Source organism: Lepidochelys kempii, chromosome 6, assembly GCF_965140285.1.
Source record: "Lepidochelys kempii isolate rLepKem1 chromosome 6, rLepKem1.hap1, whole genome shotgun sequence".
NCBI classification, from domain to species: domain Eukaryota; kingdom Metazoa; phylum Chordata; order Testudines; family Cheloniidae; genus Lepidochelys; species Lepidochelys kempii.
This window is the reverse complement of record NC_136385.1, coordinates 105,454,369-105,480,846: the sequence shown is the minus strand read 5'-3', so window position 1 is coordinate 105,480,846 and position 26,478 is coordinate 105,454,369. Positions and strand designations below refer to the sequence as shown.

Genomic DNA, 26,478 nt, shown 5'->3' with positions numbered 1-26,478 from the left:
CCAAGGCTGGAGCTCCCAGCCAGACTCCCACCGTAGCTCCCCTCCCCCCATAGCTCTCAGTCCTGCCCCCGGTGGCAGGACCCTGCAGCTCCTGGCTGCAGTGGGCGGACCCTGCTGCTCCCAGCCACAGTGGGCAGTGGGGACCCCTTGGGACTCCCACTGCAGCGGGGGGTGAGGAGACCCCACGGCAGCTCAACTCCTGTGGACGGCGGAATCCCCAGGGCTCCCACTCACTGCAGGTGTCAGGGATCTCCCCAGAGCCTCCTGCCACTATGGGCAGCAGGGCCTCCCCCCGCAGAGCTGTTCAGCTGCTGTGCGGGGGGACCCCAGAACTCCCATTCACCGCAGTGGCAGGGGACCCCAAAGCCTAGAACCGATGGGTGCTGAACTCGCCTCTCTATTTTGTCAGAGATACTTTTAGTGAAAGTCAGGCACAGGTCATGGGCTTCCATGAATTTTTGCTTATTGCCCGTGATCTGTCCATGACTTTTACGAAAAATATTTGTGACAGGAACTTAGCTTTACTCACAGCCTTCTTGGAGAATCCCTGCACTAAGTCAATTTACTTGTGCTTTGCAGAGATGTTCGGATTTGGCTCACAATATACTATATGGTAACAGATTTTACATCTTACATTTATTCCTGTTTTGTGGCTAATGTGCACAATGTAAGTTTTATAAAATAGCAGTTAACTTACTGGAAAGTTGTAAGCACAGTTCTTCCTTACTGATATATACTTCTTTTCTTGCTCTAGGGTTTGAAGTTGTATCTGATTATCATTGTGTCCATTTTCCTGCTGTAAACCCAGTGTGCAAAGTTTCTTGTAAAATTCCAAAAATCTCAAGTGTTGCTCTGGAGTAAAAATTCCTTTAAAAATACAACACTAATGCTTAAGTTTCTTGTTACAGAATACCAGGGGAAAAGCTAACAATATCCAACAACTTGAGTTTGTTTCTGGAGCAATCAAATAAACCATTTTCCCTGTTCATTCTCATATAATGACTCCAGTAGGAACCATTTCCTTATTGCAAGTGGTAGGGAGAAATAGTGATTACAGAAAAATTAAACCTACCCATAGAAGAAGGAATCTTCACTTCTGCATTTTAGAAATATATAATTTTTAGAATATTAAGGCTTTCATTTGGGAGGATTGTGAATATATTTTAAAAGTGGTAGGGTCATGTTTATTCCCCTTTTTGCCTCCAAATGAACACCACCACCATTTTCACTGAGCTCAGGCAAAGCCCTTTGCACAAATTAAGCCTTTGGGACCTTAAGGGTTTAAGTAGCATCGAGGAGTTTATCTGGGCCACCTGTAGTACAGTGAATTTCACGTTACACTTAAAAGATCAATGGGCTGAATTTTGATCTCTATCCAGCCCCAACCCAGTTGATAGGTGTATAGGGACCACAAAGTTAGAGGAGAAATCCCATGATACGGGAGCAGTTTAGAGCTAACTTAAGTGGCCCTACACTGCCTTAGCCTCACAGGCCTTAGTGCAGAACATATGTTGGTGGTGCAAGGGGAGCGTTTCTTCAGCTCACTGCTTTGAGAATTCTGAGCTGCAGATTCAGCCCCCACAGCAGCCAGGAATCCAAGTGGTGCAAAAGTGACATAAAGCCTCTTTTGCTCCCATTTTTTCCTGGGCTAACTCTTTGTACTGTGTCTGAGGAGACATAGCAATAAGGTGCTAGATGCTGTGGTAATATCATGCCCTATTTTCAAAGGTTTATAGTTTAACTAAAACTAACACACTCACTTCAAGATGAAACTTGCAACAAAACTAGGCATCAAAACAAAACAATGAAAGTAGAGAAAATATGAAAAAGAAAAGACAATCCAATCTCCATGTTACAGATGGTTTCAGAGGGTTTTTGTACTCCTAATTATCATCCCACTTTAGAAAATGTCCAGATAGCCAAATATTTATCATCTGTATACTTCACAATACATTGAGTCACTGAATTTATAATAATCATTAAATCATACCATATAGTCCATTACATAGTTTCCCTAAATGGAAAGACAAAGAAACAAGAATTGATTCATCCACTTTGAAGGATTTTTCACAAAATGATTTCACTAAAGGGAGCACAGTTTGACTTCTGTCATCTGAAAAACAAAATAAATGTGTAAAGTTAGTTGTTCGTGTTCATTCACTTGAAGAAGAGCATATGTCCGTTTCATGATAAAAACATCAAGGACCTTTAAAGTGCAGCTGGGATTGTTAATTAAAATATGGGTGTCATCTAAACAAGTATGAGTATGAGTGAAATCTATTTATTTTAATGTAGAAGCTTTTGAGGCCTTTATGGGTCACCCCCCTTTTCTAGGGAAGGACCCTCATCTGTACAATGATGGGACAACAAAAGCTCTCTGAGCACAGGCTCTGACCTGCAGTGTGTGGGTAAGTGAAGAAGCAAACTCATCTTCTCCTTCCACCAACACACCTAGTAGCCAAGAGATAGAGGGAGAAGATATATGGTGAGCAAAAGGATAAAGGGAGAGCTTGTCAAGGTGGGACAGGGTGAGTTCTGCTCTTCCATCTTCCAAGCAGGGTGGATCTCAAGGTCAGCTAGAAATTAAGCTTTTCAACCTACTGAGCTCCCTCCTATTTAACTGCAGGGCTGTGCATAACCTCTGACCACTCTTCAACCTTTTTCCAACAGCCAAAACAGCTGTTGCAGCAATAGTAAGTAAAAAACTTTAAACAGAAGTATGAAATTGATAGTCTCAACAATTTGAAAATAAATCTACTACTGTATCCAATGGTACAAATGCTATCGGTTAAACAATCCAATTGCATTCATTGGTACTCTCCCCAAACTATCTGCTTTTTGTTTTGCAGCTTTCCATATGTTTTATATGTTGATTATTTTGATAATTCACCATCAACTCCTTGTTAAGTAAATATTTGCTCCTCATTTATGTATTGGGAAGATGCAGTGAAGTCAGAAAAACAGGAGTGGGAGTGGGAGCTGTTGTGCAAAATATAGGGCTGCTAATGAAGATAAACAATTGAACAGCTCTGAAAAAAAAAAGAGTATTACTATATACAGTACTAACTGTTAAATAATGAACAGTGACTATAACAACTGCTGCATCACACAGACATATTAGGATACTTTTGCATACTCTCTATGAGCCAGATTTCTGGCCCACTTTGATATTTTGTACCTCTCAGATGGTGAAAAAGCAGTGGAGATTATCTGCAACTGTAGAGCCAGTGTAGCTGGCTCCTATTGCTTTCCTTAACCCCAGCAATCCTCAGTATAGGGAACATGGCTGAAAACAGTGCACTTCAATTATCCAAGATGCTCCCCTGGAGACTACGCCAATTGTTGCAGGCTAGAATACGTCCATTTCAAGCCTCTCCAGCTTCTGCTGAGGCAAAGCTAAGAAGAGAATCATGGATGCATAACTGGGCCCCCACACTGAGCCAAATGAACTTAGAGAATCTGGCTTTACTTTCCTAAAGATGCAGGATCACATACCCATACATTGTGAGAAGCCTGAAGCTTTGCAGTGCTGACTAGAAGAAAAACTTGGAAAGAATATTGCATTTAAAATATCGTTTCAACATTCTTTTCAACAAGTCTTTTCCTGAAAAGCTGAAACATGAACACTGTGACACTCTGTACCCCATATTCACCATTGATGATATAATTATCATATGTTTTATACAAAGTATGCCTGAGGAAGGTATCATTTTAAAAGTCTTAATTTGTTGAACATTAGTATCCTGTTAAGTTGTTTGTGCTCTCATTGTATATGAAGTTTTGCTATGTATGTGCCACTGAAACATGTTGTGAGGTTGGGAGCCTCAAGCCGCGCACAAGCCGCCTTTCAGGTATAACCATAAAAGGCCAAACAACACTGATGGCCCATAGAGAAGAATACAAACACTCACAAGGATTACCGCAGGAATTATGAACAATGGAAATCTCTCAGAGATAGCACTACACAATGGGAACTGTTTGACTCAGATCACAGCAAAAGATCTTTCCAGCAAGATGGAAGAAGCTATAAAAAGGGGAATTGACATGACCACTGGGCCTCACTGCCCATACAACACAACACCTGGAAATACCTAAGAAACAGAGACTGAACTAGGGGAGCAGGGTCCCAGGCAGGAAAGAAGGAAGTCTGCCTGTGTTGGAGGCTTGGTGGACTGTTTGTACTATCTAGCAGGGTGAGATACTACTTGATTCAAATCCTGTCCTAATCCTGAGTTTAGAGAACTCAGACTGTGTTTTTGATTTATTTCTTATGGTAATCTACTTTGATCTGTTTGCTATTACTTATAAATCACTTAAAATCTATCTTTCTGTAGTTAATAAATCTGTTTTATATTTTACCTAAAACAGTGTGGTTTGCATGAAGTGCATGGGGAATCTGCTCAGGAAAAGGGCCTGGGCCATTGTCCTCTCCACATCGAGGAAGGGGCGGACCGGGTAATACATTTATACTGGTCAGGTTTTTGACCAGGGTAAGATGGTATAGCTCTGGGGTCCTAGGTGGGGAGCTGTGAGGAATTGGCAGAAGCCCCTCCATTGTTGTTTCATGCAGTGAATGGCCAAAGCCTTCATGTAACTGCAGCTAGGTTTTTCCCTGCCTGTGTGAGTACAAGTCCTAGAGGGGACTGTAGCTTGTCACAGCATCATGGAGTAAGAGGGAGCCCAGGTTGGTGAGACAGAGGGCTTAGTACCCCAGTTCCGGGTTGCACCGCAGAGGGATATCCATCACAAACACTTGCTAAAGAGCCATACATAACATCTGCATTCATTCTGTAATCAGAAGAAAAAGATTTTCATGGTGCCAAGCACCTACAGATCTAAGTGATGTCAACAAGAGCTGCTGATCCTCAACACTTAAAATCAATGTTAATGTATACAGTGCTGAGTATCTATATCGTGCTTTATAAAACACAGAACAAGATTGGTCACTGCTTCAATAATTTACTTAGTGTATCTGCCATACATGAAAATAAAATCATATGTCAAAAATTGCTATGCTCAGTTTCTTACTACAGATATAAATGGTGCATCCCTAGACCAACCTGGCTCCTTCATCCCAGAGAACATTCCACCAGCATAGGTGCTGGAACTAAGGGTGCGGGGGTGCTGCAGCACCCCCTGGCTTGAAGTGGTTCCCATTAAATACAGGGTTTACAGTTTGGTTCAATGGCTCTCAGTACTCCCACTATAAAAATTGTTCCAGCACCCCTGTGCACCAGTCAAGGTCAGATTTCATTTTCATCAGATACTCTGTAGGTGTGCCACCAGCAGAGGCTGCCGAGACAATGGTGCTGACTCAGCATGTCTGTCAGCCACTCTGGACACATCCTGTCTGCCTGACAAGCACTGCCTACTTTTAGAGTGTACTGATTTGTTGCATGGTCCCTGACAGACAGAAGATTGCAAGTATTTGTGCCACCGCAATCCCCCCAATCTTAATCAGGCTTTCTGTCAGCACAGACCCTGGACTGAATCTAGTCAATGGTCTCATTTTTTCTCCCTGTTACATCAGTGCAAGCTTTAGAATGTACTTTGAGTAATGGAGGAGGAAGCAGGGGAGAGAGAAAAAAATAAAATGCTAGAAACAAAATAGAGACTTTGATCCTCTTATTGCAAAGGGAAGTGTGATAGTTAATTATCATTGCGGCTTTATTTTATGGGAATTGCTTTTCTACTGGCAAGTACAGACTGTAAGCAATTGAAAAAAGTGCCTGTTACTCTCGGAGGGAGATGAAAGGCAAGATATTCCTAATGCCCCTCTTCCCAAACATACCTCACCCCATATATACCTCCAAATTCCCATTCTACCCCATCCACACACAGACCCTTGAATGTCCCTCTCACGCCACATATACTCCAACAACTCTCCACCGGCCCCCACTTATCCTGACAGCACATGCACACACACACACACACACACACACACACACACCCAGCAGACCTGACATACATCACTGCAGCCCCGAACACTTCGGGCGCATCAGCCACAACACCCAACATTCCCCACTCACCCCCAACATCTCTCACTCGCCCCAACTCCTACCCCACCATCCCTCAACATCTCTCACTTGCCCCCAACCTCTCATCCCACAGCCCACCAACAATTCTCATCCCCAGTCCTTCACCCACCACCCCAGGGACCTTCCTGGCCACTCACTGACACCCCAGCATCCCAGCACTCCATTCCTGTCCTGGACTAAGCTGGCTCCTCCTGATCCTGAATGCTCGGCTCCACTTGCTCCACACTTACACAGCCACATGTAACCCACACACACTGCTCAGGTCTGGTGCAGCTGGGCCAAACTTCAGTGAAGGACATTGTGACACGGGCTGGAAAGGGTCACAGGGCTGCTCAAGTTTGGCTAGCTACTCCTCTGTCATGACAGTGGGGAAGCTATGCCATATTTAAGTGAGTAGCGTTGCACTGCAGCACTGTTAATTTTTTTTGCCCTGTTTGTTGGGGTCCCTCCTCAAATGGAGAGTGCACACTGGTTAATCTCGGCCTAGCCATGAATCATCTTGCACAAATTAGGCTTGATAATCTTAAATTTTATACCTCCAGTTAGCCTTTGGCTGAAATTTGTAAGATCTGGAAAGGACCCTGGTCATGGCCAGAATAAAGCCAGGGTGGGGGAGAGCCAGCAAAGCTGCTTAGCAAGCACAGCAGTGTTTTTAATTAAACAAGAAAGCATCCTAGAAAGTAAATTCCCATAAAAAGAAAAGGAGTACTTGTGGCACCTTAGTGACTAACCAATTTATTTGAGCATAAGCTTTCGTGAACTACAGCTCACTTCATCGGATGCATACTGTGGAAAGTATAGAAGATCTTTTTATACACACAAAGCATGAAAAAATGGGTGTTTACCACTACAAAAGGTTTTCTCTCCCCCCACCCCACTCTCCTGCTGGTAATAGCTTATCTAAAGTGATCACTCTTCTTACAATGAGTATGATAATCAAGTTGGGCCATTTCCAGCACAAATCCAGGGTTTAACAAGAACGTCTGGGGGGGGAGGTAGGAAAAAACAAGGGGAAATAGGTTACCTTGCATAATGACTTAGTCACTCCCAGTCTCTATTCAAGCCTAAGTTAATTGTATCCAATTTGCAAATGAATTCCAATTCAACAGTCTCTCGCTGGAGTCTGGTTTTGAAGTTTTTTTGTTGTAGGATAGCGACCTTCATGTCTATGATTGCATGACCAGAGAGATTGAAGTGTTCTCCGACTGGTTTATGAATGTTATAATTCTTGACATCTGATTTGTGTCCATTTATTCTTTTACGTAGAGACTGTCCAGTTTGATCAATGTACATGGCAGAGGGGCATTGCTGGCACATGATGGCATATATCACATTGGTGGATGTGCAGGTGAACGAGCCTCTGATAGTGTGGCTGATGTTATTAGGCCCTGTGATGGTGTCCCCTGAATAGCTATGTGGGCACAGTTGGCAACGGGCTTTGTTGTAAGGATAGGTTCCTGCGTTAGTGGTTCTGTTGTGTGGTATGTGGTTGCTGGTGAGTATTTGCTTCAGGTTGGGGGCTGTCTGTAGGCAAGGACTTGCCTGTCTCCCAAGATTTGTGAGAGTGTTGGGTCATCCTTCAGGATAGGTTGTAGATCCTTAATAATGCATTGGAGGGGTTTTAGTTGGGGGCTGAAGGTGACGGCTAGTGGCGTTCTGTTATTTTCTTTGTTAGGCCTGTCCTGTAGTAGGTGACTTCTGGGAACTCTTCTGGCTCTATCAATCTGTTTCTTCACTTCCGCAGGTGGGTATTGTAGTTGTAAGAATGCTTGATAGAGATCTTGTAGGTGTTTGTCTCTGTCTGAGGGGTTGGAGCAAATGTGGTTGTATCGCAGAGCTTGCCTGTAGACAATGGATCGTGTGGTGTGGTCAGGGTGAAAGCTGGAGGCATGTAGGTAGGAATAGTGGTCAGTAGGTTTCCGGTATAGAGTGGTGTTTATGTGACCATCGTTTATTAGCACTGTAGTGTCCAGGAAGTGGATCTGTTGTGTGGACTGTATCACTAGTGTGTGACCACTTTTCACAAAGCGATCACTCTATATCTGACCTCTCAGTTTCCTCAAAGGAAACCTGCACAATGCCCTCAAAAGATGAGCTTAGGAACAAATTCATAATTCTGCTAGACACTAAAAACCATGGATTAAACAGAGACATGGGTTTTATGGCTTATTACAACAATTTGTAACGCACCCTACTGCCTGCTAGCCCTTAACTGCACACTTCATTTTAAGTCATCTCCTACAGCATGTGTGACTCCCTTATGGTTTACAATCTGTTCCAACTTGTATTTGGCTCAGACATTCTGGTCACCTTCCCGAGACCTGAAGAAGACTCTGTGAAGATTGAAAGTTTGTCCCTTCCACCAACAGAAGTTGGTCCAATAGAAGTTATTACTTACCTACTTTGTCTCTCTTATGACAGGTCTGGGAGCTTGAGGGCTAGCCATGAATTCAGCAGTGAGATGATGAGGTGGGACTACATCTTTCCTGCTCATCTGGTGTCTTGTCAGGGAGTAGACAGATCTGAGCTAAAGTGGAAGATGCCACATGCAAAGTCTGGCAAGTGGCATCATGTAAGTGCACTCTGACATGTGGCCTAACAGTCCAAGGCAAGCTTGTACCACTCAGATTTGATTTTATTTTCATTTAGAACAAGCACAGTGATAGGAATCTGTCCTATGGAAGATAAACTCTTGGTAACTAGGAGTCAATTGTGGTTCTAATGAACTCTGTCATCAGCAATGGGGTAAAAGAGGATTCTTCTTTGTTCACCATGAGACCTACCCAGATGAATAAAGAGACAGCATATTCCATGATCTCTTTCTGGATTTGCTTCTGATAAGTCAGTTGTGCAAATAATGGAAGAAGTGAATGTCCTCCTCAAATGTGCTGCTATCATTGCTAGACATCATGTGAAGACCCTCAGCGCCCTGAAGAGTGTGAATGGCAATACCTTATATCAATAATGGTTGGGCATTACTGTCAATCCCAGGTAATTCCTATAAATTAGGAATTGTGCTGGGTGAATGGCTATGTGGAAGTAGGCATCCTGTAAATTCATGAAAGCCATGAATCAGTCTTGAACCTGATGAGGTGGAATGACAGAGACAAGCGTTACCATCCTGAATCTGAAACAGCATATATATTTGTTCAGTTTCCTCAGGTCTAGGATAGGACGAAGACACTCTTTCTTCTTTGGAATAAAGAAATATCAGGAATAGGAGCCTCTCCCCTGAACTTCTATGGTACCTCTTTTATAACTCCAAGATGAAACAACAAAAGCCACTCTTGTTTGTAGGTCCTCATGAGAAGAGTCCCTGAAGATGGATGGGAAAGGGGGAAGAATGTGACAAACTGGGAAATATCTGTATTTTGTTATGAATATAGTACACACCCCTGTATGTTTGTTATGAGTTACTTGCTATGGAGTTAAATAGAAGGGGGTAGTTAAAGGGAGAAATGAAATGAGATGAACAAGAAATGAAACAACGGGTTCAATCTTCAGTGCCAGTCCTGATGCTTGTAAGGTGGATGGTTTGATTTCAGCACTGATGTTGGCACCAAGCCACTACTTCTTTGAGTTGTGCCAGTGGTTGCGCTTGTGTGTCCAGCTCTTGAAGCCATAGAGGGGTTGGAGGTTTTGCCTCTGGAAGACTGGTATTTCTGAGCTTCCTTGTGAGATAACCCCAAGGGATGTTCAGAGCTCCATTTCTGCCTGTGCTCCATCTGGCCGTGCCTCTTAGTGTGTCTTTGGCATTGGTGGTTTGGACACCAGGTCTGTTGGTAAAAGGGTTGATGCCAAAAATGCCAATCCTGACATTCTCACCTCCCTCTTCATTGCCTTTTTCCTGCTGCCAGACCCTGATGTGGGGTGCCTGCTTGAGGAGGCACTAACCAAAATGACATTTTCGGCTCCAGTTTGGTAGCTGTCACTTTCTACAATTTGGAAGCAATACACATAGACTGCACTAATAGATGCAGTTTGAGATTAGTGTGTCTGAATTGACAGGTTCTGAAGAAAAAGGAGTCGCAAACCAAACATCTGTCCAGGCTGTGGCTTCCCACCAGGCAGCACAGGCAGTGACTGTGGCCACATGTAAGCAGGATAAGAATGTCACATGATGGGAAGCATTTGAACCTGGGTGTCTCGAAGTCCACCACGGTGATGGTGGTTGGAGCAAAGTGCCTGACCCCAGTGTATGGGGGGGAAGAGTTGTTGAACCTTTTTTTTCTTTTGAAAAGTGTAATTTGATTGTAGATTTTTGAAGACAGAAAAATGAATTATTCAATTAGCTGTTTTCTTTTCAAGACAAAGGTTAGCAAACACTAAAAGAGAGTAGCAGATTGTCTTTGTTGGGGTCCATCTCCCTGCCACAGGGGATGAAAGGGAACTAAGAAAAGGCTGCACCTGCTTCACTCTTTATGCCTTCCTACAGGAGCACAAGATGGCACAGGCACAGCCCCGACAGACATTGCCAGTCAAAAGACTCTGATCTCATTGCACATGAGGTGCATTCACATCTACAGTAGGATCCACACTGACACATATTTGAAGAGGAACACTTGACTGTGTTTTGGTATAAAAATCCATCTGTATCAACATTTGATGTGCCACTTTCCTCATGCAGCAAACCCAAACGTCTTGTCTTCACATTCCAGTTCTGCACATCTCTGCCATGTCTACACATCTCACCTCGTCCCTTTTTTACTCCTTCTACCCAATCTTCTCTCTAGTTAATATCCCTTTTAAATCTCTCTATTTTCATCTTTTTGCCTTTCCTCACTAGCCTTTATTCCTTCAACTCACTTCTTTACATTGTGTACCAAACAACTTCCCTCACCTCATTGAAGTTCCTCCTAAAACATACTACTTCTGGTGAATGATAGTTCATCAACAATAGAAGTGAGTTTAAGGAAAAAATTAAATAATATGCCTACACCATTTTGAACCCATTGTCTGTATTACATGCCCAACCTGTATTGTCTGATTTAGGGCCAGATGCTCACAGTGAGTAGTATCTCATTCCTCAAGTGCTTCAAATGGAATCAGTGGGAGCACTCAAAGAGTAAGATATTAGCCAACATGAGTAAGGATATCGGAATCTGTCCCTGACAATGTAAGCTCCTGAGGCAAGGACTCTGTTTTTCTCCAGGTTTTACACAGTGTTAAACGCACTTATAGAATTAAATTAATAACGATAATTATCCAACATTCCTATCAGATGCACTGAAGATTTTATTCAGCCATTTTATACCCCCTCCCTCCCAACACTGCATTAGATAATAAGGTGTGACAGATAGCTCACTCCTACTTGAAAGTTAAGGTGCCCCAAATCAACCAGGGCAAGGACCAAACAAAGATAAAGGAACAAAGTTTTAAATAAAACAGACTCAGAGAATGAATCCGAGTAACATGGACAGAACATGAAGATATTTAAGCACAATTTTATCATCATCTACACCAGGGATGGGCAAACTATGGCCCTCGGGCCAGATCCGGCCTGCCAGCCATTTTAATCCAGCCCTCGAGGTCCCTGCTGGGGAGCAGGGTCCGGGACTGCTCCATGTGGCTCCCGGAAGCAGCGGCATGGCCCCACTCCAGTGCTCCAGCTGTGGAGCAGGGTTGGGGGCTGCTCCATGCGGCTCCTGGAAGCAGCGGCATGGTCTCCCTCTAGCTCCTATGTGTAGGGGCAGCCAGGGGCCCCTGCCCCAAGTGCCACCCCTGCAGCTCCCATTGGCCAGGAACCACAGCCAATGGGAGCTGCAGGGGCGGTGCTGTGGACGGGGCAGCATGCAGAGCTGCCTGGCCACGTCTCCACATAGGAGCCAGAGAAGGAACATACTTCAAGTGGCTCCCGGAAGCGACGGCAAGCACTACCTGGAGCCTGCACCCCTGAGCCTCTCTCCGCACCCCAACCCCTTGCCCCACCCCTGATCCCCCTCCTGCCCTCTGAACCCCTCGGTCCCAGCCTGGAGCACCCTCCTACTCCCCAAACTCCTCATCCCCAGCCCCTCCCTGGAGCCCACATCCCCAGCCGAAGACCTCACTCCCCCGCACTTTCATGCCCCAGCCCCTCCCCCACTCCCACACCCTCTGAATTCCTCATTTCTGGTCCCACCCTGGAGCCGCATAAGCCCTCCCCTCCCCCGGACCCTAACTCCAATTTTGTGAGCATTCATGGCCCGCCATAGAATTTCTATTCCCAGATGTGGCCCGCGGGCCAAAAAGTTTGCCCATCCCTGATCTACAGAATGAAAACAATGAAATACAACCAGACAAATTCTATAATCCAGAAAAACTGCTGCAGAATTGGGCTAAGTAGTTCTAGACTTATGACCTTACCTGCATCAAACATTTCAAGCAGATTAACTAAAGTCTCAAAAGCTGCAAGCCGCACACTGCTGCCTTCATCTCTCGCTAGTTCTACTAATTCAGGAAGCACTACATTTTTTGTTAGATCTGTCCTGCAAAGCAAGCAAAATGGTTAGGGAAGACAAATAATGAAACAATGTTTACACAGAACCAAACCCAATCTCACCCAAACATAACTTTCTTCTGGAAGTTGTACGTTACTCTTCAATTTCCCAGTTAGGAAAAACTGAAAAAAGCTGCAGGAAAACAAAAATAAAATTAAAAACAAAACAAAACAACCTCCAGAGATTTTGTAGCCATCTAAAAACAGACTAAAGTTTCAAATACAAATCATCCCCTCTCATGACTAAGGAAAATTACTTAGTTTATCTCAAATTACAGATTGTACATACAATGCAATCTGGAAAAAAAAAGAGTTATGATGATTTAACGTGCGTCACACAGAAGAGTTCTCTGCAAGAGGATTCAGAAACTTCTCAATGCGAGAAAAGAGCAAGGTCCTAAATGTAAATGACAAAATATGAGCCATGACTAGTGAAAATGCATGGGAATGACTTGTCCTCATTATATAAGATGGCACTGGCCAAAGGTAAGCCCTTCTACATTGAAGGGCTGCCGCCATTATCTGGAGGAGTTGTGAGGCTGCCTGACTGGCTGACCCAACATCAATGCTGGATTCTTCAAAGCCAGTTCTAGGGAAGGGAGGGAAGAGGATCCTTCTTTCCCAGTTGCTAACATATCTGTTGAAGGTAGTCTTGGCAACTTGGGTTTCAACATCTGCTACGGATTGGTACAGTAACTCCTCGCTTAAAGTCATCCCAGTTAACGTTGTTTTGTTGCTGATTCATTAGAGGACATGCTTGTTTAAAGTTGAGCAGTGCTCCCTTATAACATTGTTTGGCAGCCACCTGCTTTGTCCACTGCTTGCAGGAAGAGCAGCCCATTGGAGCTAGCCGGTGGGGGCTTGGAACCAGGGTGGACTGGCAGCCCCCCATCAGCTCCCCATTACCCTAAGTTCCCTGTGCGGCAGCCGCCCAGCAGGCTGTCAATGGCCAGCAGTTCAGCTGTCCCTCCCCCCACTGCCATGTACTGCTCCTGCCCTCTGCCTTGGAACTGCTCTCTGGAGCCTCCTGCTTGTTGTGCAAGGGGTGGGGGGAAAAAGGGGGCTAATGTCAGGGAGTCCCCCTCCCCCCTGCTCCTGTACCCCACTTACCCCATTTCCAAAGAGCAGGGGGGGACACTACAGGGCTCAGGATGGAGGGGGCTTGCTGGCAGGAGCTGCTGTCTCAACTTGTTGATCTATTTAAAAAGGCAGTGTACTTAGAGTGGGGTCAGCGTACTTAAAGGGGCAATGAGCATCTCTCTCTCTCACACACAATGTGTGTCTCTATCTGCCATGCTGTCTCCCCTCCCTCCATTTGTGCTGCCTTGTAGAGTGTGAGGCTACATTAACAACAGTGTGTTAACCCTTGAGGGCTCAGCCAATTGCTAGTTCATCATTTAGCAGTAAGGCATTCCCTGGGAAATATCCCACCCTCTGACTTCACCACCTCAGCCAAGCTTCACAATCATCATCGCTGTGTACCAGTATTAAATTGTTTGTTTAAAACTTATACTGTGTGTGTATATATATATTGTGATGGGGCAAGGCCAGATGGCTATAGTAAAGTAATGGGAGACAGATATATTAGCCACAGGCTAAACAAATCCCTGTTACCAGAATAAGCAAATGGCAGCTGCTCAAGGTCAATTAAGAGACTTGGGGCCAATTAAGATCTTTCCAGAAGGCAGGGAGGACAGATAGGTTGACTGGGACACCTGAACTCAATCAGGGGCTAACTGAAACTAGTTAAAAGCCTCCCAGTTAGTCAGGTGGGTGCATGTGTCATGAACTGTAGGAGGAAGTTGCACTGTTGGAGAGACTGAGCAGTACACACCATATCAGGCACAAGGAAGGAGGCCCTGAGGTAAGGGTGAAGTGGGGGGCTGCTGTGGGGAAATGGCCCAGGGAATTGTACTTGTCCTGTTTCTAAAAAGTCAGCTACCATAGCTGGTACTCTTAGGCTCCCTGGGCTGGAGCCCGGAGTAGAGGGCAGGCCTGGGCTCCCCACTTTGTCCCCTGATTAATCACTGAGACTGGGAGATCACAGAGACTGTGTAAGGGAGGGTAGCTTCTCCTCACCTTCTTTGCTGGCTTATGATGAAAATGGTCCAGTAGGCTGTGACCCTTGCCTCTAGAGAGAGAAGGGCTATATGGAGGGTCACAGGGAGCCTCTGAGGCTAGCGAAAATCTGCCAGGAAACGTGCCACCCATGGAGACAAGGACAGAGCTTTGTCACTATATATATATATATATAATATAATCTTTTGTCCGGTGAAAATAAATTTCCCTGGAACCTAACACCCGCCTCCCCATTTACATTAATTCTTATGAGGAAATTGGATTCGCTTAACATCGTTTCACTTAAAGTCGCATTTTTCAGGAACATAACTAAAACATTTAGCGAGGAGTTACTGTATATGAAGGGCTGGAATGAGATTTGAATCTCTCATCAATTTGAAGATTGAAGGGGGAGAGACATTTTCATGGCATGGAATTTCATGGTCTGGAATCATCTGTATAGAAAGATGAGTTGGTGTGAGCAAAATGGGAGAGAGTTCCCTTTCCTTGCGCAGTGGTACTAAAGTAGGCAGCCAGCATCATTTGGTATGCCTCAATGCATATATAATATACAATAAATAGTTACCATAATACTTAGCTCTTATATCACGCTTTTCATTAGTGGATCTCAGAGCATTTTACAAAGGAGTTCTCGACTGTCTACAGACAACCAGAAATGTCTTCCTGATGGTCTTAATAATACTTCGAAGGAGCTTTTCCACTTTCCTTACATGTTTCCACCATGCTCACTTCTCACAGTTTTCAGGACTTCTGGCCTTTTAGTTTAGATAATATTTTAATTGAGAAGCTCGCCCTTGATGGCAGGCCTCTTCCTGCACATACATAAAATCTTTTCATCTGATCTGCGGCGATTGTAAACTGACACAGCTCCACTGAAGTCAGTAGAACTACATCAACTTCCACAACCTGAAGATTTATGTACCCTTTATGTTTATCACACTGATAAACAGAGGTACTGCAGGCAAACTACATACTGCAACTCAGACTCAGACTACATGGGTGCTAATCAGGAAGAGGAAACCAAAATTATATAGGATGTTTACAGCCTCTTCATATATACAGAATTTTTAGGCTCTCTCACAATTTAAACAGAAATATTAGTACTGTATTGGCTATAACAAAAAGTCATAGGATATGCACTTTTTATAAAGGAAAAGACCACACACACACACACACACAAACACATATTATACTATGTAAACAAAAAAAATACAGACCCCACTTATAAGTCAGTGCAAATGATAATGTATTCAAATGTTCAGAAACAGCAAGAACAAGAAAAAGTTACTTGGATTGGACTACTATAGCTTATTGACAAAATTAATTGCAACAAACCAAGTGGATCTCAGTATTTGTCTTCTCAACTGATAATTACACACTAATCATTAATATTTTACTGGGAAATTGTTTGATTATGAAATAGTGAGCACCAGTAAATGGTGAAGAAAAGGAATGATGCCATGCATGGCTGCAGTATTTACATAAATGCAATATCTTGTTAGAAGTGCCTTTATTCCACTATTTCTTGAGCCATCCTCAACACAAATCACTGCTACAGTTTACCCTCCATAAATACACACATCCTTAACTAGATCCTGTTAGATTAAAGATGACGATAACTGAGGGCATGTCTACACTACATCTTATATCGACATAATTTATGTCGCTCAGGGGTGTGAATAAACCACCACCCAGAGCGACATAAGTTACATCAACATAGTTAGTGTAGTCAGCACTGTGTCAGCGGAAGATCTTCTCCTGCCAACATAGCTATCCTCGTTCGCAGGGGCTGGAGCAGTTAAGCCAACAGGAGAGCTCTCTCCCATTGGCTTACAGCCGCTACATTAGAGAGCTCACAGTGTAGTCTAAATCATGGAGAAAGCAGGAGAGGGGACCAGGCAGAGATACTCTGAGACATAGAGCATAGCATACGGATACAGATACACAAGCAATAAAGGAGGTGGGGGAAGAGAGAAAGAAACAGCTGTTCAACAGTTAATAATTATTTATGAAATTTTTTCCTTCTTCATTAAACTGCCTTTGTGGAGATTGTTAGCCACTAGTGGCACTGTTATCTCTTGCCAATTGGCTTTGTGTAAAATCTATCACTTTATGCAAATTTCAGTTCTCATTTATAGTGTATTTGTTCCTGTTTGAGCTAAAAATGAGACCAGAAGATGATGAACTTTTCTTCATTTCCTTGGTTAACATACTGGCCTTGAACGTTTTTTGTGGGGGAAGATAACGTAAAGCTCTATATTTTCCTTCTCTCCTTATCATCAGGTTCTACTATAGCTAACCTGGATTTAAAAGAAAAGAATGAAAATAAATCTTCTGCACTCTTCCATATATCCTCCTACCTCCTTTATGTCACTTTATAGGAGCCACTTTTAGCCTCCACAAAAAAGTCATTAGCAGAGTTAGTTTTACTGATATTAGATTAAATTTTATAATCCACCCTCCCACAAAGGAAATAATATTTTACAATAGAGTGTGTCACTTATTCATTATTGTCAACACCAAATGCATCATTATGGCATCCTACCTGCTGATGGAGCTAAAGAAATTCAATGAGAAAACTACAGGAAACAACGGACAGAATCCCAAAGGAAAGAAATATCAACAGGCAGGTGAGAGGATGGATTAAGAAGGAAATAAGTGAACATATGGTCAGGAGTGAGGGGTAAAAATACATTCCAAATAAGACCCAGGAAGGCAGGGAGAAAGAGAGAAAATGAAATCACAAGGATGGGGAACGGGAAGAAAGCTGAAACAGATATTTACAAAATGTGTTTCTGTGGATTTCCATTTTGGAACCATTAAAGATATATTTAATTTCTGACAGAGAATTAAAACAAATATGGCAACTAGAAAAAAGAATCAGTTGTTTATAAATCTGTGATAAAACCATGTCATTTCCAAAAGATGATGCAGCTACCAATGTGTGATACCAATCCGTACATTTTCCATGCAATTTTTACTCTTATACATATATTGATATATAACATAATCAGAGTGGATTATAATAAAAATGATCTCAAAAATTTACATTCTGTATTGAGATAAACAAAGTGGGTAAGGTAATATCTTTTACTGGACCAAATTTTTTGGCGGAAGAAACCAGTTTCAAGCATCATAGAGCTCTTCTTCAGGTCTGGAAAAGGTAACTAGAATGTCATAGTAAAATACAAGTTGGGACAAATTGTTAAGCATAAAGCATTAATGCTTGTTGCAAGAAATCACTTAAAAATGAAGTGACCAATTAATGCTTGAAAGCTGGTCCTATACAATATATTAAAACAAAATTTATTTTACTATAAAACATTGTAACTACTTACTTATGCTAAACTGTCTTTTGGGGTGGAGGGAGGTAAGGGGATAACACAGGACCTGATCACTTAAGCAAGTGAGTAATCTGAATAAGCTCAATGTCTTCTAAAGTTACTCATGTGCTTAAATGTTTGCAGGACAAAGCCCTTACACAGCAACTATTCAAAGCACTTCTAGTTAATTTTATTTCCTATCTCAAATAAAAGGTAACTGGCAAATTAATCTAGCAGTCCCTGCACTGCATGGTTTTACTGAAATAGTGTTAATTTAACCACATTACTAATCTTTTACTCTAACTGCTTGTAGTTACACAGCCCAGTTCATCACACCCACCTTCAAAGGGTTAAAGACACAAAGAAGAATCATTCCCACACATGTTGGTACTCCAAAAAACCTCAAACTGCATTTGTACAGTACCTTTCAAAGCTAGGCTTTAATTTCATCCCCTCCCTGAGTGCTGTTCATAAATTTTAATGCCAAAAGGGACCATTTATGATCATCTAGCCTGACCTTTCCCTGCATAACACAAGCCAGAGAAACTCACCCAGTAACTTGTGCATCAAGCCCATAATGTTATGTACTGTTCATATCTCCTAGACAAGAACAGAGAGGTAGACAGCTACATCTGTATTTATAATAGAAATTTCAGAGGGCAAAAAACGTATCCTCTTTGGCCCTGATTCTGTGGTACCTTCTATGTTGTATGATCAAGACAAGACACTATAAATTTTAACTTGTCTATAAGTTCAACAGAGCTTCTCTAGTGCTATATTTGTAACTTTAAAAAAATGAAGAGGCTTTCAAGCTTATATAAACAGCTGCCACAGAATTTACTTTTACTATAAGTAATCAAAACATGTTTATCATCCTTTTGCAAAGAGTGGCAATTAGTTTAAAGAACTATGGACTCCTTCCAGATTGTCTTCCATCTTTGTATACCTACACATTTAACAACTGATGTCAGCTAAATCTTCCCATTGATTTCAAGGGGCTTTGAATCAGACCCTTTTCAGAAAAATGTTTTTTGTTCACATGGTAGTTACAAAAATACGTTCCTGAATTACATAAAGCATAAGTGGGTGAAAGCTGTGGACAATTAATTGAGAGACTGCAATATGCCTTGAATATCAAATAATTTAACACGCCAGGATACACGTTTGAAATTTTTAGAAGTTTTTACATTACTACTAAATACTTTAGAGCTAAATTTTACATTTTGTAGTAAATTTTGCAAGTTATACTCACCCTATTCCTTGAGCTATATGTTCCAGTTGCCGACACATGCAGGATCGAACTTCATATTCTACATCTTGGCAGAGTGATTTTACCAGTGGAAGAATTTCCCTTTTAATGCTAAAAAATTGAAAATTTTAAATTAATATGAAGAACTAAGTATTTGTAAACTCCATTTAGTGAACACATCTGATTCTAGATGGTTCACAGTAATCTTAATTTGTACTCTTCATACAGCAACATTTAGTATTTATAACCTTTAAGAGCAGGTGTTGTAGGGCAGGTTGATAAAGTACAACTGACAATTCTGAAGCTTATAATTATAAATAGTATAGAACTTTACAGCATATTTTTATAACTAAACTAAAATACAAAATGGAATTTTCACAGAAGAGTATTATCCATATTCACCGCAGTTTGTTAATATTTCATCTGAAGGATTTTCAAACCTTTGAAAATACTGTTTAAGTATTGTGTTACTTTTAATAAAGATACTTAATAACCAACTTCAGTGCAATATTTGGACAGCTGTTGTATGAATACATATACATTGTATAAATTGAAATGAAAGTCCCAGTTATGTTTATCATCATCAGCTGCTTGCAAACACAACAAAATAGGAATTTTAATGTAAATGGCTGGTTTTTTAAATTAAAAATTAGGGTGCAACTTAAGTCCACTAATCAAGACATTAGACTGATCTGTTCCAGTATCCAGTAAATCAAACAGGACCCTCCAAATCAGCATTTATACACTTTGTTGTTGGCCAGTTCTCTATTATATTCTAACAGATGCTACAGCATACAGACAGCTCTGCCCTAAAAAAATACAATCCACACAAAGTGAATGGACTCAACAGGATAGCATTATCCCAACTGTGGGCGCGAAACACAGCTTAGTCTGTAAGATAAACGGCTTTTTTTTTTTTTGGCTTTTTTTTAAATTTGTTTTTGCAGATCCATCAATCTAATCTGAAGGGACTATTGAGCAGTTACCCAACTGTAGAGTGGGAAACCATTTGCCAACCACTTGTCCTAATAAACACGGCCTTTAAGATATTCTAAGACCCTACCAAGTGCAGAGTGGAAGGAATAGATTTCCAAAATATCAGAACAACTGGTTTGTGCAGCTATGTCTTCCATCTCTTTCACTCCTTAAAGTGGAATAGGCCCCAATGAAGTAGGAATAAGTGCACACTGGACCTCTGTTGCAAGACCTGACCTACATAGCCCTGGATGCTCTTTGACCCTTCTTTGGAGGTTTCAAACAGCCGAACTTATATATTAAAAAATCCTTATTTCAGTCCAGATAGAATTTAAGGAATCTTGAAAAACTTCTCAGAATACAGAAGGAAAGGAAATCTCCAGGCTGATATGGAAACCTTGAGCCCATTTTGGGAAGAAAATCTTGAAGATGAACTTGTCTTTATGCAAGGTGAGGTCCAAGTCATCCTATGGTTGCACAGCATCTAACACAACAGGGCATCAATCCTGAGTGGGACCTTGGATACTATCACAATACAGACAATAAAATAAATTTAAAAAAGGAGGCCTGCTCAAGGGTTTCTAGTATCCAAGCTCTTCTAGCCAAGAAAGTATTTCCAAGAAGGGATGTTTGAAATGGAAGAAAATGAAATAGCACAATTCCATTTAGTCTTTGGAAAGGTTACTATCAAAGTCAGATTCCAGGAGACAATATTAAGTCGAAGTCTATCTAGACTCTATTCATGAATATTGTAATTATTATTTAAAACAACAACATAGATATTCATAGCACTATACAAACACATACATTACAAAGGCTCCAATCTTCCAAATTGACTATTTGCAGATTGACTCAGCATCCATACCAAGTCAACTGTTATTAATTTGTAATAACAATTTTTGGTCAATCTGGAACCATACAAGCTTTCCTCCCCTTTACATAAGGATTCTGATCTCCAATTCTTTTCTTGCAGCTGGAGTTATGAACTGCTTTACTTGGTCTTTCTGTTGGATCATATTAAAGAAGTTCTGTATTAAAATCACAAATGAGTTTGATTCCCCATAGTTTAAATTCCAGGGTATTACTAATTAAGAGGTCTCTTGGTTTTTGGTACTGTTTCTCTCCCTCTATGTGTGAAACTTGCAAGCTGCTAATTGTATTAGTATATTCTAAGACAAAGTCTGTTCTCAAAGCAATTCTTTGTAACAACAACTACTCACACAAAAGGAGACTCAAAGCAATACTCTGTAACAACAGAAACAGCACCCAGAGACTCCCCGCCTTTTTGTTGTATTCATCTCGCTTTGTTAACAATTGTGATTAAAATAGAGATAGAGGATGTATGTGTATGGTTGCTTGGTGTGGATAATAACTGAATGATCAGGGAGGTGCCAGCCTAAGAATCCAGTGTCCATCGGCTGAAGAAGGCATCAAGTGAAAATAACGAGAGGACCCCCCGGAGGGAAGACTGGAATCCACCCAACAGCCTCAACAATGGGAGAACCAAAGAACAAGATAACATCTGGCAGCACGGAGCCGTCAGGAATGTGACATCTGCTGACTGATTCAGCAACAGCATGATGAAGCAATTCCCATAGACTGACATAGGAAGAAATTCCTATAAAAATGGACTCTGGAAAGTGAGAACTTTGGGGGTCTGATTCTGCAAACCGACTTCCAGGAGCATCAGATGTGCATCTGACGAGGCCCTGCTCCCTCCTCATGTCCAGGCCACCTGGCCAGTGGCTTGGCATGAGCAACTCTAAGGCTGGTAACTATGATAACAACCTTGCAGAACCTGTGTGTGTATGTGTATGAATGAATGTGTAAATAAATATGAGACTGAATGGAATGTTATAGCTATAACTAACTACTTACTATGATTCTTTCTGTAGTCACAATAAATGTGGTATTTTGCCTTTTCCCCTTTAATAAGATCCTGATGGTTTTTATTTTATTGGTATAACATTTTGGTGGAGAATTGCGAAAGGAGGAATACTGGTAAAAAGTCTCAGTTATTGTAAATATTGGTGTGCACACCGCCAGCTCTATTGAGCTAGGCATTTCTATTGGGTTAACCAGACCTGCTGGCCTCCAAGAAGGTAGCAGGGAAAAACAGGTTAACCAGACCTGCTGGCCTCCGGGAAGGTAGCAGGGGACCTGCTGGCCTCTGGGAAGGTAGCAGGGGAAAAACGCATAGATTAAGCTATGATTACTAAACCTAAGTCCTATTGCTCACTGAGGTATCAGCGGCAGCAAGAAGGCCTAAGGGCCAGGCTAAACTATTCGCTGGAATAAGGAGTAGCAGGTTCAGAGAATCTAGGCTGTGTCACTCGCTGACCTGTGCCAGGTGTGACGAGGAAATTTGATAAACTATGATTTCAGAATCTAGGCTGTGTCACTTGCTAAGTAATACCAGGAGTGACAAAGAGATTTAATTTCCATGTTACCCTGTTTTCTTTTAAACATCTTAAGCCAGTACCAGAGGGAGGAATGCAGTCAGAAGGAACTCCAACCTCACCTTTTCTTAAAGAAATTACACCTTTTAAACATCCTTCAAAAATTTGGGCACAGTCCTTGGACTAAACAAGCCCTAGCTGATGTCTGCACTATTTCGGACCTAGAGGATAGATTGGCTCAGTATATCCTCATATACAAACCTTCTAGTGCTGCCAAAAGAGATGCAGCAGCAATTTGGTTGTTGTGGGAGGCATGTAAGGATTCTTACCTCCGCTTGTCTTCTTGTAAAGAGGAAAAGGCACAAACGGAAAAGGAAGCAGACAATTGGAAGGTGCTCGCTACAAATACCCAAAGTCAGCTGAAAATAGTGAAAGAGGCACTCCAGGAATGCAAAAAGAGAGAGAGATTCCTGGCAGACCAAGCTAAAGCCTCTGAGAAAATTGAAAGAGAGAATCATGTGCTCCAAGGTATGGTAAAGAAATTAACCTTGAAGCAGGGCAGAGCACCTGCAAATCATAGTAGTTGTGAATCACTAATTAAGAGTCTGAGACAAAAATTGGGCTTTGCCTCTGAACAGGTAGCAGCCATTACAGCAGGTGAAGGGGGAGAAGGTCCTATGTACGGCACCCCCAGGCATATTTACAAAGAGAAAAGAGAGTGAAAAAGTTAACTCTGCAGAGGCTGGAGGGAATTACGCAGCTAAACTTTGTGAAAAATGTTAAAAAGGAAAAGTGTTAGAGAAAGAGCATTCTTGGTTTCTTTGCAGCCATTCTGAAGGAAAAATGGGCCCTTAAAGCTGGCCACTTAAGCAAGCTTTATGTTTGCTCTGAGCTGCTGGAGTAGCACACAATAGACTTTAGAGCGACCAGGATATGATTCTTCAATTTTTCTGTCAAGAAGAAATGTCTATTTAAAATATGTTACCATATAAAACATCTCATTTCAGAGAGGGGTTTGGGCCAGAAGAGAGAGACAGAAACATGTACAAAGACGCTCCCCATCAACAGAAACCAAATGGAACCCTGTGTTTAAACCTTGGGAAACCAGTTTTGTTTCTGGCAGGAGACCTTTGGGACTTGTCTAAATATCACCTAGGGAAAGGGGAGTCCCTTCCTACACTGGAGTGTGGCTTTCTTTGGAAGCTCATCTTTTCAGTTGTTAGGGATGGAGATCCCTGTAGAGGGACCTGGGGACTGAAACTTGGCCCAGAAAGGTAATCTCAAGGGAACCCTATTCTTGAGCCTTGAGACTCTGGGAGTCTGATAAGACCCTGAGAAGGCGCTGAGGACACTAATGTCTCATCTAGACAGTCCTGAGGCACGGTTATTAATGTTGCCTGCACAGGAAAGGCTAGCTGAAAAGGGCCTATTTAATACAGGGTTGATTAAACTGATGGTAGAAGGTAAGTAAGGTAGAATGGATGTTGTGGGGCAGATAGCTTCTAGGGCTTTTACTGCTGTTAGGTATTTCTAGGTTCTACATTGCTGTCCAAATCACTGACTTTCAGTCTTGGAGGTGGAGGAGATCAGGTCAACAGCAGTTGGCTGCTGCTGTGTCCCCCATGCAGTTATGACAAGAATAAAATCCCAAGCAAAGAATTCTGAAATCTGGCCACACAACTCAAAATTTAGAAACAAGATTTTGCCTTTAAAGACAAGAGAGTTTTACGTTTAACAATTCCTTTACTGGAGATTTTAAAATAGATTTTAATGAAATGCACCAGGAAGGCTTGAAAGAGTCTAACTGCATGTGAGGAGACAGAATTAAACTGGCAGGCTCATCAGGAGTGGGGATGCTCTCCTGTTGTTTTTGATAGGCAGGCATGGTTATGCCTCCAAAAGCTGCAAGCAGGCTGAAAAACCATTGTTTAGATCTGCAGACTTTCCTATACAGAACAATAATCTGGAGAAATGACATGAAAAATGGTGTTCCCAAGGTAACCTCTTGACTGGTGGAAGAATGTACACAGAGAAGTTGAAAGCTGATGACAACAGCAATGTTTGAACATGCTGAGTACTGTGACCTACCTAATGAACATCGCTTATAGCTAATTAGTATTATGATGGATGGATCTGTAAGAACAAAAGCATTCAATTTTTGTACAATAGAGAAAATTATGTAAATCTACTTCTTGTAATATTATCCACTGGAAAAGACATTGTGATAAACATTAAATCTGAAACACATACACACAAACTACTCACATATGAGTTTCAAACTTGTTAGCTAATTTTCCCAATATTTTACAGCTAACTAAACGAGACTGAAGTGTTTGGGAAAGCTGCGCCTTGGAAACAAGTGGATTCAGGATCTATATGGAAAAATGGGAGGAAACATTTAAACAGTAACAAATGTATTCCTGTTGTTAAAAAAATCTAGAAGTACATAATACAATTACTTTTTCCACAAAATTAGGTTGCGATCATAATAATGCACACATTAAGACTACGAAGAACCTTGCATTTTAATATTCAGTGCCAACTATAGTATATACCAAATGTATCTTGGCCCAAATTCTAGTTTATGATTCATATCACACTTACAGCCATTACACCTTTGCAACGTTACATCTATCTTCTTGTGTTTTTATTTAGAGAATAAATTCTATAAGCATATTTATAGATATTATTTGGGGAATTTTCACACAAAGGACCCCTGACTTGGAAAAACCCAGAGGAGGAGGGGGGGAAAGGAAATAGTATGAAGCTCTTCTTGCCAATTTTTCTCCAGGGACACCCCCTTTGACGTGAACTCTGGTGGCCATATACCCTCCCAACCTTGAATATCTCTGGGATCCATAGGGAAGGGATTCCATTTCCATGTGCAACCATGACCGACTGCTGCTTCTGCTGGAGATGTGCTACCATTTGCTGGATCTCCTCCACAATCCCAGAGGATCAGCTGTCAAAGGGAGCCAGAGGAAGATAATATGCCTAGTTGTATTATCTTCTGATGAGAAATCACCATGGAAACCCATGTGCAGAGTAGGGCAGGGTGCTGCAAAGAAGGGTAGCACCCCTGCTCTGCCTCAGCTCTTCATCCAACCTTTCATGCACAACCCCAGCAGAATATACAGGCCAGGAAAGAGTAGCAGTGCTGCAGAAGCAGCCCTTCCCATCATCTTACTGACAGAAATTGCTGAGGTTACTGTGAAAATGTGAACAGATGAACAAGCTAGAATTAGTACACAGAATGTGTTACCCATCATAACACTTAATAAGGAAACAAGTCATACAGGTTTTGTAGGTACCATATATTATTATTTAATATTTGAACAATGGGAGTACCCAGAACATGCCAGACACTTTCCAAATATTTAGCAAGACACAGTCTTTTCCCTAAAGTGCTCTGAATTTAAGACTGTCCTCCAATTTCCATTACAATAAATAAAACGAGAAGAATCTAAGTGTCACAACACAAAAATGAAATAATTAAGAAAAGCCTTATATCATGTGGTCTTAACCAACTGCTGTCCTAAAAGTGCCTCAGCAATTGTATTATATACAAGGTACATTGTTATGGGGGCATCCTATCATTTTACTCTATTTTAAGGAAAAAGCAGAGAGCAAGTTGACATTTTCCAGAAGTGATCATTTTTAAAATTACATTACAGAAACATATTGGTTCTAGCAAAATAAATTTATTTTGTTATTGTTAGCCTTTTACCCTTTAAAAGCAACAATGGATTTCATTTACAAGCACATTTTAACAATGTTTTTATAAAACCAATGATAATTAAGGGGCAGGTGACAGAATTCTTCCCTACCCCCAACCCATAATGTAGACACAAAATACACAGTGTTTGCAGGTTGACCTCCAAATAAAGACCTCAGGCTTTGACCCACTGAGAGGAACTTAGACCCCCAAGTCCACTACACC

The 26,478-nt window shown here is 41.7% G+C and overlaps 1 protein-coding gene across 4 annotated transcripts in view; it reads right to left on the bottom strand.

Moving 5' to 3' along the window:
* PPP4R4 (protein phosphatase 4 regulatory subunit 4) overlaps window positions 1-26,478 on the bottom strand; it is a 119,323-nt gene that overhangs the window by 40,304 nt on the left and 52,541 nt on the right. For all 4 annotated transcript variants that reach the window (XM_073349556.2, XM_073349559.2, XM_073349557.2 and 1 more), the window contains 5 exons: window positions 24,804-24,910; window positions 19,168-19,275; window positions 12,381-12,502; window positions 1,991-2,113; window positions 698-867 (listed from right to left, as the gene is read on the bottom strand). In XM_073349556.2, coding sequence (XP_073205657.2) covers window positions 698-867; window positions 1,991-2,113; window positions 12,381-12,502; window positions 19,168-19,275; window positions 24,804-24,910 — 630 coding nt within the window. The remainder of the gene's footprint in view (window positions 1-697; window positions 868-1,990; window positions 2,114-12,380; window positions 12,503-19,167; window positions 19,276-24,803; window positions 24,911-26,478) is intronic.